Raw genomic sequence first — 19,137 nt, forward strand, 5'->3', positions numbered from 1 at the left:
CAGTTTCCCCTTTACGGGCTATGTGTGCAGGATGGATGAGAGGAGAAGACTGACAAATGAGGAAGGGAATAAAATGAAAGCTAGAATCCTGAACTTGATGACTGCTGGAGGGTGGGTTGGTAAAATCAGACAGGGAATCAGATCCTCAGATTTGGATCTGGGAAGAACTTTAGGGATGAAGGGCCCTCATTTAAAAGATGGACAAGAAGATTGAGAAAGAAGAGGTGGCTTGGAGAGAGGCAGAATCAAGATGGCGGAGAAAAGGCAGTGACTCATCTGAGCTCTCCCCCAGGCCCCTCTGGACACCGTTAAATCACACTGCAAGACAATTCCTAGAGCAACAGAATCCACAAAAGAATGGGTTGAAATAATTTTCCCGCCAAAGATAATTTAGCAGTTTGGCAAGAAAGGTCTGTCCCACCTGGGTAAGGGTGAGGCACGTTCCAGCACAGACACTCCAGAGAAGAATGGCCCAACTAGGAGCAGGCCCGGGAAACCACTGAATTAGCAGTGGCAGCAGCTTCCAGAGCTCTCAGCCACAGATGGTAAAGGGGTGGAACTACTGGTCAGAAGGAGATTACAGGGGTCTCTTTGCTAGCACTGAAGCAGGACTTCCATACTTGAATCTGGTCTCAGTCCATGGTTTCTTTCAGTCCCAGGGCGAGGAGAAGCATTAGCACACCGGAGCTTGCAGCCACAGTAGAGAGGGGACCCTCCTCACAGTTCCAAGGCAGAAAAGATGCTTGTGGTCACTCACAGACCAGAGCACAGGCCACAAGAGGAGGAAACACCTCTCCTTAGATCATACCACTTTGGAAGAACTGAAAAATTGCAGGCCCCTAGAAGTATCTCTGAAAACAACTGCACAAAACCCCTGAAGCTTAAAATAGTGCATCCTCCACCTCGGAAGCAGAGCCCAACTTTAATAAAGAGTTAAAAGTCAAGAAATAGGCTGGGAGAATGAACAAACAACAGAAAAGACTCTGACCAGAGAAAGTTACTATGGTGACAAGGAAGATCAAAACATACATGAAGAAGAAGATAGCAAAGTCAAAGCTTCTACGTCCAAAGCTTCCAAAAAATATGTATTGAGCTCAGGACATGGAAGAACTCAAAAGGATTTTGAAAATCAAGTAAGAGAGGTAGAGGAAAAATTGTGAAGGTAAATTAGAGTAATGCAAAAAAAATCATGAAAAATTTGTTAACCGCTTGTTAAAAAAGACACACACACATGCAAAAAAAAAACACTGAAGAAAATAATAGCTTACAAATAGACTAGGCCAAATGTAAAAGAAGTTTAAAAAAAACCAATAGGAGAATGCCTAAAAACTTTAAAAAAAAACCTTAAAATGCCTTTAAAAATGGGCCAAATGGAAAAAGAGGCAGAAAAATTCACTGAAGAAAAACAAAACCTACTTAAAAAGTACAATACACCAAATGGAAAAGGAGGTACAAAGTTCACTGGAGAACATAATTCCTTAAGAATTAGAATTGAGCAAATTAAATTAATGACTTTATGAAAAATCAAGAAACAATTTTTGAAAACCCAAAGAATGGAAAAATAGAAGACAATGTGAAATATTTCATTGGAAACATAACTGACCTGGAAAATATATCTAGGAGAGATAATTAAAAAATGATTGGACTATCTGAAAGCAATGATTCAAAAAAGAGTCTAGACATCATCTTTTGAGAAATCATCAAGGAAAACTACCCTGATATTCTAGAACTAGAAGGTAAAATAGAAATTGAAAGAATCTACCAATCATTTCCTGAAAGAGATCCCCAAATAAAAACTCCCAGGAATATTTCAGTCGAATTCTGGAGCTCCCAGATCAAGGAGGAACTATTGCAAGCATCCAGAAAGAAAAAAGTTCAAGTTTCATGGAGCCATAATCAGGATAACCCAAGATTTAGAAGTTTCTACATTAAATTATTGGAGGGCTTGGAATATGATATTCAGGAGAACAAAGGAGCTAGGATTACAATTAAGAATCACTTACCCAGGGGTGGCTAGGTGGCACAGTGAATAGGGCACTGGCCCTGGAGTCAGGAGGACTGGAGTTCAAATCTGCCCTCAGACACTTAACACTTACTAGCCATGTGACCTTGGGCAAGTCACTTAACCCCAATTGCCCTATCTTCCCCCTCCAAAAAAAAAAATGAATCACTTACCCAGCAAAAGTGAGTATAAATCTTTAGGGGAAAAATGGATATTCAGTGAAATAGAGGAGTTCTAACCATTCTTGGTGAAAAGACCAGAGCTGAATAGAAATTTTGACTTTCAAATACAAGACTCAAGAGAATAATAAAAAGGTAAACAGGAAAGGGAAATTATAAGGTACTTAATAAGTTTAAACTGTTTCCATTCCTTCACAAGAGGATGATACTTATACCTCAAAAGAACTTTCTCATTATTGGGGCAATTAGAAGGAGTGTATATAGACAGACTGCACAGATGTGAGTTGAATATGAAATGATGGGATACTATCTAAAAAAAATAAAAATTAAGGGGTGAGAGAGGAATGTCCTGGAGAACGGGAAAGGGAGAGGAAGAATGGGGTATGTTATCTCACATAAAAGAGGCAAAAAAAAAAGCTTTAACAGTAGAGGGAAAGAGGGTGGAGATGAGGAGTGAGAGGCTCAAAGAGGGAATAACATACACACTCAAATGGGTATGGGAATCTATCTTGTCCTACAGGAAAGTTGGAGGAGAAGGGGAAAATAGAAAAGGGGGGTGATAAAAGGGAGGGTAGATTGGAGGAGAAGGTAGTGAGAGGCAAAACATTTTTGAGGAGAGACAGGGTGAAAGAAGAGAGAAAATAGAATAAATTGGAGTGGGAGGGAAAGGATGGAGGGAAATGTAGTACACAGTAGCAACTGTGAAAAAAATTTTGAAACAAGTTTATCTGATAAAGGCCTCATTTCTCAAACATATAGAGAACTGAGTCAAATTTATAAAAATAAATGACATTGGGGTGGCTAGGTGGCACAGTGAATAGAGCACCAGCCCTGGAGGACCTGAGTTCAAATTCGGCTTCAGACACTTAACACCTACTAGCTCTGTGACCTTGGGCAAGTCACTTAATCCCAACTGTCCTGCCACACCCTCTAAACAAAAGCAAAAAATAAAAATGCCATTCCCCAATTGATAAATGATTAAAAGATAGGAACAGGTTTCAGATGAAGTAATTAAACCTGTCTATAGCCATATTGAGAAATGTTTTAACTCACTATTGATTGGAGAAATGCAAATTAAAACAATTCTGGTACAACCTCATAAACATTACATTGGCTAATAGGACAGAAAAGGAAAATGACAAATGTTGCAGGGGATATGGGAAAAATGAGACATTAATGCATTGTTGGTGGAGTTATGAACTGATTCAACCATTCTATGGAGCAATTTGGAATTGTGCCCAAAGAGTTATAAAATTATGCGTGTCCTTTGACCTAGCAATACCTCTTTTATAGTGGTCTATATCCCAAAAGAGATTTTTAAAAAATGAAAAGGACCTATATGTACAAAAATATTTATAGCCACTCTTTTCTGGTGGCAAAGAACTGGAAACTGAGGGGATGCCCATCAACTGAGGAATGGCTGAACAAACTGTGGTGTGTGATTATGATGGAATTCTATTGTGCTATAAGAAATGATGATCAGGATGCTCTCAGAAAAACCTAGAAAGACTTCCATGAGCTGATGCAAAGTGAAATGTACTATGTTCAAAGTAACAGCAATATTGTAAGATGATCAGCTGTGAATGACCTAGCTATTATCAGCAATACAATGATCTAAGACAACTCTGAAGGACTTACAATGAAAAATGCTATCCATTTCCAGAGAAAGAACTGATAGTGTCTGAATACAGATCAAAGAGTACATTTTTTGTTTTCTTTATTTTTCTTCATGGTTTTTGTCTGTTTTCTTTCACATGTGACTAATATGGAAATGTTTTGCATCACTACACATGCATAATCTATATTGCATTGTTTGCCTTCTCAATGGTGGGGTAAGGGAGGGAGGAAGGGAAAAAAATTTGGAGCCCAAAGTTTTAAAAATGAATGTTAAATGTGTTTTACCTATATCTAGGAAAAATAAATATTAAATAAATGAAGAAGGAAGAAGAATAAGGAGGAGGAGGAGGAAGAAGAAGAAGGAAGAAGGAGGAGGAGGAAGAAGAAAGAAGAAAGAAAAAGAAGAAGAAGGAGGAAGGAGGAGGAGGAGAAGGAAGAAGAAGAGACTTGGCCAAGGTCATGTAGTAACAAAGTCAGGATTCAAACCCCAGATCTTTTGATTCCAAATCCAGTGCACTTTCTACAACACTCTGTTGTTTCACTAAGAACATGCTCACCTGAGGACCAGGACAGCTGAATTTGCCCCCTAATTCTGTCATTTCCTCTGTGGCCAGTGTTGGAATCCCAAAGGATTGAGTCATGTTGCTTTCCCTGAGCGTTGATTTTCTAATCTGTGAAAGAAGAATATTATTGTTCTCCAGGTTCTGCCCATTACCAGGCTGGTGCCCCAGCTGGAGCCCCAGATTCTGAGCAAGGGGAAGAAGGGGAGGGGAGAAGAAGACGGAAATGTGAGGTAGCAATATACATTGTGTTCATCCTTCATTTTCAAAGAGGACCATGGCATCGGGGAGATGATGACATGACTTGCAGTTGACTTTGATTGGAGGGAGGGAGGGCTGTGCAAGGTTACCAGCCTCACTTTCTCCTCCAGAGCCATTTGGATCCAGTGACCAGATATTCATCAGGATGACAGTTTTCTAGAAGGTACTTCAGACTTGCTCTCTGTGACTTGGGAAGGGAGGGACCAAACAGTAGGCCGCCAGTAGGAAACTAATTTGCTGTTCTCCCAGAATACCACTAGTAGAGGATTCCTTGGAAATCATCTAGATCAACCTCTTCATTTTGTACATGGGGAAACTGAGGCCCAGAGAGAAGCCACGACATGCCCAAAGTCACTTGCCTAGTTTTATGACAGAGAGAACCCAGGTTTCCCTACTGCCAGTGCAGGGTTTTTCTACACTCCATCAGACTCCCTCAGAAGGACATAACTGTTCAGTCACATAGCCTAATTACTCTGTGGCTCACTGTTCCAGAATTGGCTCGGGTTCTGTGTAATTCATTAGTCATCTAAATTGTGGCAGTCAAGGTGATGGTGGGATGAAGTGGAGTGGAAAATAAAAGGGTCTTTCCTGTGTGGCTGTTTCTTCTGTGTTAGGGAAAAAGAACAGAGCACCATGGGTTTATCTGGAGTGATGCTTAGATCTTGGAAAGTTGTCATTTTTGTCACTAGTGTCTCTTGGGTTTTTGAGAGACAAAAAAAAAAATGGAGGTGGCAGGGGCAGCTAGATGGCACAGTGAATAGAGCACTGGCCCTGGAGTCAGGAGGACCTGAGTTCAAATCCGGCCTCAGACACTTAACACTTTACTAGCCGTGTGACCTTGGGCAAGTCACTTCCTCCCTCCAAAAAATAAAAAAAAATGGAGGTGGCACTGCTATGAGAACAAGTCACCTCTTGGTAGTCTATTTCCTCATCTGCAAAATGAGACAATTGGATTGGAGGATTTCTAAGGTTCCTTTCAGTAAATCCTAATATGGTGGGAGCTAAATTGACTATGCAGGGAGCTAGTCTAGATTTATCCAGGGAGCCTGTGCCATTGAGATTTGCATTTTCTAAGTCCATTGTGATTCCTGGCCCAGGATAGAAGTCTGTCTGCTCCATGCAGGAAGGGAGCCAGCCAGCATCCTTCTTCAGACAATATCTGACCACTAACACTCCTCCCTCATCATGGGATAATTTTGGTATTTGCAGCCATTCTCTGTCTGTCACTTTCAAGAGCTGAATTCTGGCTACTGTGAATTACACCTAGTCACATGTGTTTCTGAAGTGAATCTAAAAAAATATGATAAACTCTTCTTCATTCGGGATGTGTGTGAAGTAAAGGAATGGTGAGGGGGATGAGAAAGGGTCTGCTTTCTATGTTTAATAGCAGGAGAAACTGAGGCCTAGAGAGGGGCGATGACTTGTTCAAAGACACAGCTTCATGGAAGAGAGGGGACTAAGTCCCAGCTCATACTTCTTTTGACCAAACTATGCCATCTCTGAGCTTCACATCTTAAGAAATGGCATATAAAAGAAAGTGTCCCTAGTTCAGTGTGCAGAGGTTTTCAGAAAAAAACCATGTCAGTGCACTAAGTATCTGTCTGTGTTGTTCACTTATTTCAGTTGTATCCAATTTTTCATGAACCCATTTGTGGTTTTCTTGGTAAAGGTACTGGAGTGATTTTTGCCATTTCCTTTTCCAGCTAATCTGCAGATGAGGAAACTGAGGTAAATAGGGTTAAGTGACTCGCCCAGGGTCACACAACTAGTAAATGTCTGAGGCTGGATTTGAACTCAGGTTTCCTGATTCTGGGCCCAGCACTCTATCCTAGCTGTGGGGAGAGTATGGCAAATTAGGGTGACTACCCCATGTACTGTAATTTTAGAAGGTACCCTTGCTAGCAGAGAAACCAGATAGCTGGAGTAACCAGTACCTTGGGGAGGTAAGAGGTTTGGGGAAGATACTCCCTAATTCCAAGTCCTCGGTGGAGAGCCAAAGAGACTTATTCCAGGACTCTGACAAGTACCTAGATTTCAGTGGACCCAAATATCAAAAACCTCTTTGAGAAGCGACTTTTTGTCAAGTTGGCTCCTGGGTTCTTTTGATGTGGTTACACTTAAAAGGATGTTGGTTTGAGTCCTGAGACCCATAGGCTCTGCCCCAAGCCCTTAGTTATTCAAAACCAAAATATTTAAATTCTTAAGTGGTCAGTTCCTAGTATTCAAGATGTACTTGATGTTGTGGCTTTGGTTCCGCCTTGAAGCCAGCTCTTGAAGCCAGTATCCTTTGTAATGTGACTGCATATGAAAGGAGTTAACCGACTTTTCCTAAGACTTTCCAGCACCTAGAGAACAAAAGGTCTTAAAGCCAGGCTACTTCCAGGATTTGACCTGCTAAGATAATTATATGAATACTTGAATCCCCTTTCTTTGTCTCATTGCTCTATAAAAACCTTGTCCTGAGAATCCATAAATGGAGTTCTATCCTATGAACTACCTGCCTGGTTAATTCTTTACCACATCTTCGCTCACACCTGGGGCTGGTACCCAAGTGGCCCACGATATCCTCTAATCCCATAATTCTAATGTGGTGCCAGACCAGTTGGTGGTAAAACAAGAAAATGAACAAACAAAAAAGACATTACTTCACACAGCCACATTCACCCACAAATCACTCTTCCCTCTCTCCTCCTTCCTGCCTCAGAACCCTTCAGGCTGCACATTGTCCTTTGTCTACCACTTTAAACCCAATTTTAGATGAATTAAAATGTTTGAAGTGGGAGGGAGTGGGGAGAATAGGCATCTGTGAATTCAAGTGTTTATTAAGCCCCTATTATGCTGTTCTGTGTGCTGGGAATACAAAGACAAAAATGAAGCAGTCCCTGCCCTCAAGGAGTTTATATTCCGTTGTTAGAAACCACAAGAACAAATATAAGTAAATATGAAATGTATACAAAATTATTTCAGGAGAATATTAGTAACTGGGGCAATCAGGAAGGGACTGATGGCTCCTGAGTTGAACTCTAAAAGAAGCTAGGGATTCTAAGATGTGGATGTGACAAGGGAGGGCATCCCAAGGAATGGGGATAGATAAAGGCACAGAATGTTGTACATGAGGAACCACAAATAGGCCAGCCTCACTGGAATGAAGAGTATGTTCATAAGACTGGAAATAGAGGCTGGATCCAGATTGTGAAGGATTTTAGCTGTGTGACCTTAGAGAAGGTCACCTAGCCTCTCTGATCACAAGTTTTCTCATCTTTAAATGACAATTAAAATTACTTGCAATAACCTGTCTTGTGGGATTGTTATGAGGGAAGCACTTTGTAAAGCATAAAGTACCAGAGAAATTATTATTAATATCTTTCATTGTATTAATTTCAGTATAAATTCTATTGGTCAAAATATGATCCAGTGGGCTATGCATATGACCTTAGGTTCTTACAGGTTTTGTTAACAGAGGAAAAATTGTTAAATCATAGATCAAGTGGTTAATGATTTCAAAGCAGTGGAGTGCTGGTAAATATTTAACAACCAGCTCTAAGGGGGGGAATAAAAATGGAAGCAGGACATACTTATAAGTTGTCTGTATTAAAAAAAATCTCTCCCTTCTTTAAGTCTACAAAATCAATAAAATAATAAATCAACCCTTAATTTATAACATATTCTAATTTCCAAGTTGTAAACATTCGACCTGAAAATTTACAATCAGCTGCGTTTGAGCTGCCTGAGAGGACATTTAATACAACCCCCTCATTTTACATATAAAGTAAGACATAGGGAAGTTAATTGACTTGTCTAATATCACACTGGTAGTAAACCATCCAGAATCCTTGCTCTTTATTCTCCCTTGCAAGCTCTGGAAGGTTCTACTGTGCTGTGAAGGCTCTGAATACAGAAACAGGCTCTGTGGTTGTTGTCCAAGGATCACTCTAATCCCAATGATGATGATATGACAGCCCACTGAAGTAGGGCTTTGCTTTTTCAATTTCAGATTCAATGGGGCTAAAAGGATAGCTAAATGGCTCCCCCTTGTGGTCTGTTTGCTAAATGGAACAGTTAAAAACTGGAAAGAAAGTTCACCTGGTTGAAAAGTTGACAGTAAGACAGATTTCTACATTTCCCTCAAGGTCAAGGACTATCCCAAGCAACATTTGCATTTTAGAGTTGGGTATTTTCAGAGCAGCCTCTTTCTGGAGTGGAGAAACCATTGACTATGTTTCTACTGAGGTCCTTGTATGATTTATGATCTTGGCAAGTTGTATGATCTTGGCAAGTCATCTAAGCCTGTGGGCCTCAGTTTTCCCACATGCAAAATGATGAACCTAGGTGTCCAATGGGTCATATGCAGCCAATAACCAGATTAAAATGTAATTGGGGGAATATTTTCTGAGTGTATGCCAAGCCAGATTAGAATGAAATTAGGAAATATTTAATAAAATAAAGACACAATAAAACATAGACAATATTAACATGTGGTTTTCTGAGTCAATATGTACCAGCAATGATCCTTAAATGTGGTGTAGTCCCATTTCTATTTGAGCTAGACAGCACTGGCTTATGCTAAATGATATCTAAAGTTCCCTTCAAGCTGTAACATTCAATGATTCTCACAAAATCACCAAATCAAGTTTTTAATTCTTCTTTTAAAGTTAAGCATTTTTGTTGTTGTTGTTAAAAGTGATGGCCCCTTGAGTAGGGGATAGAAAGATCTATCTATCTATCTATCTATCTATCTATTCATTCATCTATTTATTTGTTTGCTTTTTGGAGGGGGGAAGGCAGGGGAATTGCGGTTAAATGACTTGCCCAAGGTCACACGGCTAGTAAAGTGTTAAGTGTCTCAGGCCAGATTTGAACTCAGGCCCTCCTGACTCTAGGGCCAGTGCTCTATTCACTGTGACACCTAGCTACCCCTTGAAGTATGTATCTAGAAATAAAGGTAATACTATTGGTAGAGTTGTGAACTGATCCAACCATTTTAGAGAGCAATTTGGAACTATGCCCAAAGGGTCATAAAAACTGTGCATTAACTTTGATGCAGTAAAACCGCTACTAGGTCTGTACTCCAGAGAGATAAAAAAGAAAAGGAACAGGGCCTATTCACACAAAAATATTTTAGCAAAGGCTTGGAAATGAAGGGGCTGCCCATCGATCGGGGAATGAATGAACAAGTTGTGGTATGCTATCATAATGGAATATTACTGTGCTATAAGAAATGGTGAGCAGGTGGATTTCGGAAAAATCTGGAAAGATTTAATATGAACTGATGCAAATTTTGATGCAAAGTGAGGAGAACATTGTACACAGTAGCAGCAATACTGCATGATGATCAGCTATGAATGGCTCAGTTCATCTCAGGAATACAATGACTAAAGATTGTAAAGATACAATGACCAAAGGACTCATGATGAAAAATACTATCTACCTTCAGATACCTTCAGAAAAAGAACTGATGGAGTCTGAATGCAAATCAAAGTCTACTATTATTCACTTTCTGTAATGTGTGTGTGTGTGTGTGTGTGTGTGTGTATGTGCACGTGCATGCTTCCCCTTTGGGTCTGTGTTCTCTTTTACAACATGACTAATATGGTAATTTGTTTGGCAAGACGGAACATGTACAGCATATATTACATTGCTTACTCTCTCAGGAAGGGAGGAAGAGAGAAAATTTGGAACTCAACATTTTAAAGGTGATGCAAAAACAAAAGATATCGATAAAAACATTAAACATAGAATGTAAAAAAATATTAAAGCAGTCTCCTGTAGAGTCTATGTAGGTTGAAGCTTGATACTCCAACTCATGTACTTACTTATTGGGACATATATTGATTATAGCAGCTGCTTCTGCTTAAGTAAAATAACGGGATTGGATTAGGTTGGCTGGCCTCTAAGACCTCTTCCAGCTCTGACATTCTGTGTTCTAAGATTCCTTATGACTGAGAGAAGATTCAAAAGAACTTGGGTTCTTGTCCTGTCTCTGTCACTAACAACTTCACTAATTAACATTTCACTTTCTTGACTTCAGTTCCTTCATCTATAAAATGAGAAGCTTGGACTGAGTCGTCTTCTTTGTCTTCTATCTCTTTTTTTTTTCATCTAAACCAGCATCTGCTTGCCAAGGCCTACCCTTGACAAGGATGGAGACGGCCTGTCTCTGGCGCTTGGACGCCTCTTAATTTCAGCACGTCATACAAAGTCCTGAGGTTCCTCTTATTCCCAAGGGCTTAGCTGAAAATGGCTTAATAACTTGTCCTCTCCAGCTAGAAGATCCCTCCAATGGAACATAAATTCATTGAGAGCACAAGTGGTTTTGATTTTTTTTATTCCCAGTACACGGCACACAGGGTGTACTTAAGAAATGCTGAATTGAATTAAATGGCAAATCTGAATGCCAAAAGAGCTTTCAAAACACCCAAAGGAATGACTTTGTAATGGTGGAATTGCTTCAACCATGACAGGCCAGGGGAAAGATGTTTTGGGTTTCCTGTAGTCACTCGTTTTATATTTTCTTCTCTGTGCACTCAAGGGGCCCGCTCTGATCACTGACCAGTGAGAGTAAGGGCACCAGCTGCAAATGGCCAAATTGTTACCAGCTGCTTCTCTGAGAGCCAACACACTGAGCAGGCTCACCAGGATGGGCCTGGAAAGATGAAGGCATGGAACAATACACCCCCCCACCACATACACACACACGAGTTCATCCCTACCTTTGTGTCTTGGCTTTTATCACCCCTCTCCCCCCGCCCGCCCCCATTCCAGGTATGTCTCCTCTGTCCTCATTTCTGCATTGTGAAATCCTACCCAACCTTCAAGGCCCAGCTCAAGCTCCATCTTTTTCCTGATACCTTCCCTAATCACTTCAGTTCTCACTCATGTTCCTCTCCTCTGAATTTCCATAGCCATTAGAGTCTTTACCATACAATTTAGGATTTCATTATTTTGTTGTTCAGTCATTTTTCAGTCATGTCCAACTCTTTGTGACCCCATCTGGGGTTTTCTTGGCAACATTACTGGAACAGTTTGCCATTTCCTTCTCCAGCTAATTTTACAAATAAAGAAACTGAGGCAGACAGGGTTAAATGACTTGCCCAGGGTCACACATCTAGTAAGTGTCTGAGGTCATATTTGAACTCAGGAAGTGGAGTCGTTCTGACTCCAGGTGTGGCGCCCTGTGCACTATGGTGCCACCTAGCTGCCCCTGGATTTCATTCTATAACAACCTACATTATCTTCTCACTGTTTCTATTGTCCCATTTCTGCAATACTGAATGTCTTTTCTTTGAGGACAAGTGACTATGTTTCATGATTCTCTTGTATCTGCTATAACACTTAACATAAGCAAAATGAACATATAGTAGATTTATTTGTTGGTTATATATATGATATGATATATACATGAAGTAGATATATTTATTGGTTCATTGGACATGGAATCAAGTTTGGAAATTCTCCTGAGGATTGGGAATTCTCCCCCCCCCTACACAGAACAATCAGTTAACCTCAAAACTCTTAGCATGAATTATGGAGTCATTCAAGGGAATTATCAACTCTTGGAGAATATACTTTGTGATTAGTCCCTGGGTTATTGCATGCACAAAGCTATAAGAATGGTGAGATACTGGACATTAAAGGGGATATTAGATTTCCTAGGGCGGACTGGAAAGCTGTTGTCACTCTGCCTTAGGCAGAGCATACAAGGAAGACTAGAGCATTCTTTTACAGAAAAGACACACACACACTCCAGTATAATGAAGGAACACTGGTTTTGGAACCAGAGGTCCTGGTTCCAGTCCTGTTCTGCTACTTATTCACTGGGTGGCTCAGTGGATAGAGTGTCTGGCCTAGAGTCAGGACAACTCAGCTTCCTGAATTCAAATCTGACCTCAGACACTTAGTAGCTGTGTGAGCCTGGGCAAGTCACTTAACCCTGCTTGCCTCAGTTTCCTCATCTGTAACATAAGCTGGAGAAGAAAATGGCAAACCATACCAGTATCTCTGCTAAGAAAACCCCAAATGGGTCATGAATAGTCAGATACTAAACAACAACAAAAAACTTTGATGAGCCACTTCAGAAATGGTGACTTCAGTTTTGTCACCTAAAATGAATAGGATGGGCCAAATAATATCTAAGGTCCTTTTCATCACGGTATATTAAAAAAAGAATATTGGTCTCAGAGCCTAGGGTGGCTTGGGCTCAAATCTAGGGCCTAACACATTAGTTATAGGCCAGCTAATATGGACTTTACCTTCTCTCTGGTACAGCTTTTTCATGTGTGAATTAAGGATAATACCTGAAACATTTATTTCATAGCATTGTTGTGAGGATCAAATCAGATATTATATTTGAGAACTGTAAAATGCCTTATAAATATCGGCTATGATTACTCCATGAATGCTGAATGAGGGTCTCATCTGGAAAGAGGATGTGCCCCTGTCTATATGCATTTAGCCAAAATGAGATCTGCACCCAGCTGGCTGGCTTGGCCTTGAATCAGTAGGACACAGGACATTGGTTCCAAGGTTTCAGCGAAGACTGTTAACCAGCCTCCAGCCAAAGAAAGAGGAGATTGGGAGAAGCCTAAGCAGCCTAGGGAATTATGAACATGACTGGTCTTACACTGAAGACTGAGCAGGTATGGTGGGATTTCAGGCTACTGTGGAGAATCCTCTGCCCCCTGACTAGGTACTTGCCTCTCCAAGTCAGTGACCTCTGAAATTCCTTGATCAGGGAACAAAGTCTCTCATTCCTAAACAGTTGTCAGGTCTATGGTACAAAAGCTAAACATGATACATTAAATGCACACAAAGATACAAGTAACTGATAATGATTTTTTTTTCCTCTGAATTTTAGATTTGAGACGTGAACGTGGGGTGGAGAGACTAGGAAGGTGTCTGGTACCTGAAAGCGGAAGAAGCAGGGCGGGAGGTAGGGGCAGAGTGGAAGAAATGGCATTGAAAAGGCCAAGTGCTATTCATTACAAACCTCATTGACTTCATAATTTTGCCTGGTGTGATTCACAATCAATTAATCAATGAACAAGAATTTATTAAGTGCCTACAGTGTCCAGCACTATGCTATATCACGGATACAAATACAAAGGATGAAATTATCTCTGTTCCCAATAATCTCACATTCCAAAGCAAAGTGGTGTCTTTATGAGACCAGGAGAGTTATTCAGCCATCTTCAGCTCTTATTCATTCAGCTTCTCCTGGTATTGGGACACTATGGATAATCAATGATGAGGCCATAACTCCAAAGAGAATCTTAGAATATTGAAGGATTCCTAAGATAATAACTGACAGAGGATATGGCAACATATATCGGTAGATACTCTTCTCAACTGGCAGGTCCCAATACCAGTGAAATCACAGGTCTAGTCACTAGTCACAGATAGTTGCAAATAAATTCATATATACTCATACAAGCACATATTCTTTCCCCTAAGAGAGCGTAAGCTCTTCGAGAATAGGGATGGCTTTATTTTTGTATTTTTAGCTCCAGCACCCAGCACATAACCTAGATTAAAGTTGGCACTTGTTCATTGATTGACTTGCTTGGGATTACAGAAATAGTATCAGTTTTGGGACTAGAAACCTATGTTTTTCACTTTGAGTGCATTTCTCCTTCCATCAAACTCTGCTTACAACAATGAATGTAACAATGAAGGACAAAGTAATAGAACAAAAAATGGAGGGACCTCCACCAAAAGCCAAGTCTGGTCTGGGGTTCAATGCTCTGACAGTCGGATTTGAGGATCTAGAAGATTCCAGTAGTTTCTTCTCTTACCTTACAGGACAGTTCTTTATTACCAGAGGCATGACCTCTAGCAGTGAGGGTGTCAAGGCTCCTAAAATTTTGCTGCTTGCCCCATTCCTTTTTACCTAATCTTTTATTTCCCTTTCTCTTGGATCTAATGAGAGTTCAGCTCTAATAATTCCTCTTGTAATGAACGAAGGTGGCCCTGGGTTCTTCAAGACTATTTCAATGAACACAAGCTCTGGTGGGTCCTCATGAAGCTAGAAAAACTCCAAGGGAAATCTTGAGGCTAGATTAAATGTTTGTTTACCAAGGAACAGTCTAGCTAGGTGTGGAGAGGAACAACATCATAAGACTGCCATGTAGGAAAGGTAGGGCAATACACTGGAAAGACCACTGGTTTTGAAGGCATAGGACTTAGGTTCAAATCCTGCCTCGGTCACTACCTGTGTGGTCTCACTCGTGGTCTTATTCAATCCTCTTGTCCTCAGTTGCTTTATCAGCAAAATGAAAGGGCTGGGACCTATGGCCTCTAAGATCCCTTCCATCTCTGATGAATATTTTGGCATAGAAATCTGTGAAGACTATTTACTAGGCATTAGAGGGGTTGGTTTTTGCAGTATGGTACCCACAATAGTGAAAGCATATTCATGGAGTCACAGATTTTGAGTCTGAAGGAACCTTATAGATCATCTGGTTCAGTCCCTCATTTCACAAATGAGAAAAATGAGGCCTGGAGAAATAAAACAATGGGCAGAACTGGGACCCTAACCCAGGTCTCATGACTCCAATCGCAGTTTATTTTCACTGTCCTTAGAATGATAACTAGTCAAACATCTGAGTAAACCTGTTTATCCCAGGTGTTGACTCCCAAAGAGTTGTGGAGAGAAGACTTTCAGGAGTGACAGATAGAGACATGGTAGAGAATTTGACTTCTGCTTGAGTCCTCCAAGGGCAGGCTGGCTTCGTTCATTATGATTCCATCTGGCTCTGGCTTCAAGCATGACCCAACTGGATTCTGTTCCCCTTTTTTAAACCTGGCAGAACGCCTGCTCTCTTCTTCACTCCTGGTCCTCAGCTGGGAAGCATGAGATGCTGCCAACAAGTTCTAGTATGGAGTGAAGCAGGATAGGAAGCCAGTGACAACAGTCAAGTGATTCCTGACCACAAGACGTAGAGTCACTTTTATTGTCAGTAAGAAAAAAGAAATATGACATAGAGGAACGGGACATATAGAAAGAGGCCAGCAGGTAGGTTTTAGAATGCAAAGAACATTTTTAAAAAGCATTTTAAAAGGTTCTTCCTGTTAGTCATCAGGAATTAGAAAATACCAACAGTACAATTGTTTCCCACACACCCCCAAATTGTTGTAAAAAATGTGTTATAGAAATACTTGTCCAGGACATCTTGAAGGCTGCTAGAGTATTTCAGAAGAAGAAGAATGTCTATCTGTGTCCCAAGAGTGATTCCATGCATAGGGAGCAGAATTTCTTCTCTGCCTCCATTAGATAACAAGCCAGGAGATGGGAAGTCTTGGTCCACAAAGTCTCCAGTGTTGGTAGTGACTCACACCCTCAATGTGATCAGAGTTGAGAGAGATCTCTCACCCTCTCCCTCAGATGCTATGTCCTGAATCCCTTCCTTCCTTCTCTTCCACAGGGTGGCCCCTTCCCTCTGTGTCTGAAGGGACTAGGCCTGTTGCCAGATTGGAGCTGTCTCAGAGGTCAGTAGACAGGGTATCTAGAACACACTCTCCAGACTGTTTTCCTTCTTCAGAAGACTTGGATGCCAACTTTGTAGAAAGGAAAAAATAATAAAAATAATAATAATATGGATTATGTTAGTAGCCAGATCAAATGCACCCCCACCTCTTCCCTCTTTAATTCTTCTCCAGCCACATAGGCCAAACCTAGCCTATGCTAGTCTAGCAGACCTTTTCTGAGAACCCAGGACCTGACACACTTGCCATGACTTTTGTGATGTAGTAACAAAAGCACAGGGGTAGATATTAGAAAAATGGGGTTTAAGCCCTAGGTTTCTCACTAACTAAATGATCCTGGTAGAACTATCACTATCAATTTTTACCACTGGGATAAATGACCTAAAAAGTTCCCCAAATATAATTTTTTTGGGGGGAGGGGTGGCAGAGAATCCAGGACACCAGAAGCTGACAACAAAGGTTATCACTGATGAGGGCAAAGATTGTCACTATTAGGGGACAGGAGTAGCCCAGGAAGAAGCTCACCTGCGACACTGCCTAAGGGGAGAGTGAAAAAAAGGCAGCATAGTTATATACCTTCCACATTATAAGGCTCAGGGGCACAGCACCCCCACAAGCTAGGAAATCTGCATAAAGTTTTTAGCCCTCCCTTTGTACCAGAGAAGAAGTCGTTATTATTATGGCATTAAAAGATAAAATATGTTGATATTGTAAAATATTATACATATTTTTTCTGCATTTCTGAATTTCTAAGCTTTTTCTGTATTGTCTGCTGGCCTTCGTGGATGATCTGCAGCTTCCTGAGAACTCCCCCCAAATTCCCATTTAATTTCTTTTTTTTTTTTTTAAAGCAATCAGGGTTAAGTCATTTGCTCAAGGTTACACGGCCAGGTGTTTCTGGGTGGGTGCTAAGTATCTGAGCCCGGATTCGATCCCCAGATCATCCAGACACTGGAGCCAGTGCTCTTACTCGCTGTGCTACCTGTGCGCCCCTCCCATGTAACTTCTTATGCTGACCTGAGATATATTGCAATCACAATAGGGAAAAGTATTCTGCCTGATCATTTCCTATTTCTGACTAATTAATTAGATCTTGGTAACTAAATGCTAAACTAACTTGTTTCTATACGGTAGGAGGAAATACTGCAAATACTCCCCATGTCCTCTAAATTTCACTGCTCTCATCACAACACCCTAGTTAAGACTTGTGACATAAGGCAAACCAGTTTCTCTGGGTCTCAGTTACCTCATCTGTAAAAATGAAGGTATTAGAAAAGATAATCTAACATAATCTAATCTAAGATAAATCCAACTAAGACAATCTTTAGTGACTTCCCTTTGACAATGACACTAACAACTATGTCCTGAGAGGGAAGAGTCATTTTCTTTGATGCCAACCTCAAAAGGTTAGGGATATCTGCCCATCTCTACCACTTTCCTGGCTCAAACCCAAGCTCTTCCTCCTTTTATATCACTGACAAAGGGCAATGGGGGTAGAGGTGGGATCCCAGGCAGACCGGCTCCTTTGAAACCATGAGTGAGAGGAGACCTCATGTGGTCCAGGTGGAGAACGACACTTCTAGCCAGAGTTTGGCAAGTCAGGAGTTGGGAGGGGCAGATATCACCTGGGCTCCAATGTGTCACCTGGGGTGAGGCCTTAGACATGTATCTCTTCCTCTCTATGACACCTTCCTTATGCTTCCTTCCCAGTACTCTTGGGAATCTGCCACGTGCTTCCTTCCCAGTACTCTTGGGAATCTGCCACGTGCCAGTCAGCCAACGCTGTGCATACATACCATTGTTTTGAAGAATTGGTTCACTTTCTTCCTTGTTAGGGTCTTCTTATCCCCATCAGAGATAAAGAAGTTCTGGCTGAGCCGGGGGGAAGCACAGGCCTCATCTGTCCCAGGAATGGGGGCCACTGATAATGTTAGTGCTGGAAATAACCCAGACATTGGAGGGGGTGAGGAGAGGAGATAATGAGGGAGATATAAAGGGGAAACATGCGGTGAGGCAGGTCCTGCTGAGGGACAGTTCCTAATTGCTAGGGAGAGGGAAGCACTTTCTCTAACTTTTTGTCCCTAGAGTGAGGCAGCATGGGAAAGAGTACTGGTTTTGGTACCAGAGGACCCTTTGCTAATCCAGACTCTGTTGCTTCCTACTTGTGTGATCATGAGCAAAACACTTGTCATTTGTAAGTCTCATTTTTTGCCTCTGTAAAGTGAGTTTGGATTAGGTAGCTAATTAGTTTTTAGCTAAATAGGTGCAATTAACCCTAAATTCTATGATTCTCTACTGTGTGTGTGTGCGCCAGAGTAGAGGAAACTGCCGCCTTCTTTTCCATACCATGATAGATACTTAAGCTGCCTCAAATGTAAAAAAGTCTGTCTCTTTACTGCTGGTCTAGGGGATAGCAGTCCTGCCTCTTGGCACTGGGATAGAGCAGGGCTTAAGGGTATCTAGGTAGAAAATGAGCAGACTGGAGGTGGGGGGTGGGTCACTTTGGCACTTAAGTCTTGCCCAGAGGACTCAGGAAATTCTATCTTAAGGAAAGGGGGGAAAAGTGCCTTTCTCTTCTCTGTTCCCTATTCTGTTAACCTCAGGAAGATCTAGTTCTCATTCTTACGGGACTCATCAAGGTGGCATAGCAGAAACTGCCCTGAACTGGATGAGAGATTTATTTTATAGCCCCCTCAATCTCTGACGTATGTTGTGAGCCTGACAAGTCACCTCATCTCCTTGTCCACACTTTATTCTTTTTTCAGAGATCATAGGATCATGGATTTAGAATTGGAAGGAAACTTAGTGGACATTAGGTCTACCTGCACCTCCACATATATGTATATGTATGTATGTATATGTATATATACACACATATATGGAAACTGAGGTTAATTAACTTGTCCAGGTTTACATAGTTAATAATAACAATATAACCAAAAGTAGTAACAGAAGTAGTAATGGTGATAGTAACAGCAGTAGCTGTAGTGGTGGTAGTAATAATAATGATGGTAGTGCTGGTGGTGGTGGTGGTAGT

The 19,137-nt window shown here is 41.1% G+C and overlaps 1 protein-coding gene across 1 annotated transcript in view; it reads right to left on the reverse strand.

Moving 5' to 3' along the window:
• Nucleotides 1–15,537: 15,537 nt before the first annotated feature.
• The window catches only part of DOCK2 (dedicator of cytokinesis 2), a 500,381-nt gene continuing 496,781 nt past the window's right edge, over nucleotides 15,538–19,137 (reverse strand). Inside the window, exons 51-52 of the mRNA XM_069102392.1 lie at nucleotides 17,897–18,036; nucleotides 15,538–16,172 (exon numbers count right to left, since the gene is read on the reverse strand). Coding sequence (XP_068958493.1) covers nucleotides 16,098–16,172; nucleotides 17,897–18,036 — 215 coding nt within the window. The 3' untranslated portion in view covers nucleotides 15,538–16,097. The remainder of the gene's footprint in view (nucleotides 16,173–17,896; nucleotides 18,037–19,137) is intronic.

The sequence above is a fragment of the Petaurus breviceps genome, unplaced genomic scaffold (assembly GCF_028583685.1).
Source record: "Petaurus breviceps papuanus isolate PSGF00001 unplaced genomic scaffold, PetGlider_PUasm1.0 551, whole genome shotgun sequence".
NCBI classification, from domain to species: domain Eukaryota; kingdom Metazoa; phylum Chordata; class Mammalia; order Diprotodontia; family Petauridae; genus Petaurus; species Petaurus breviceps.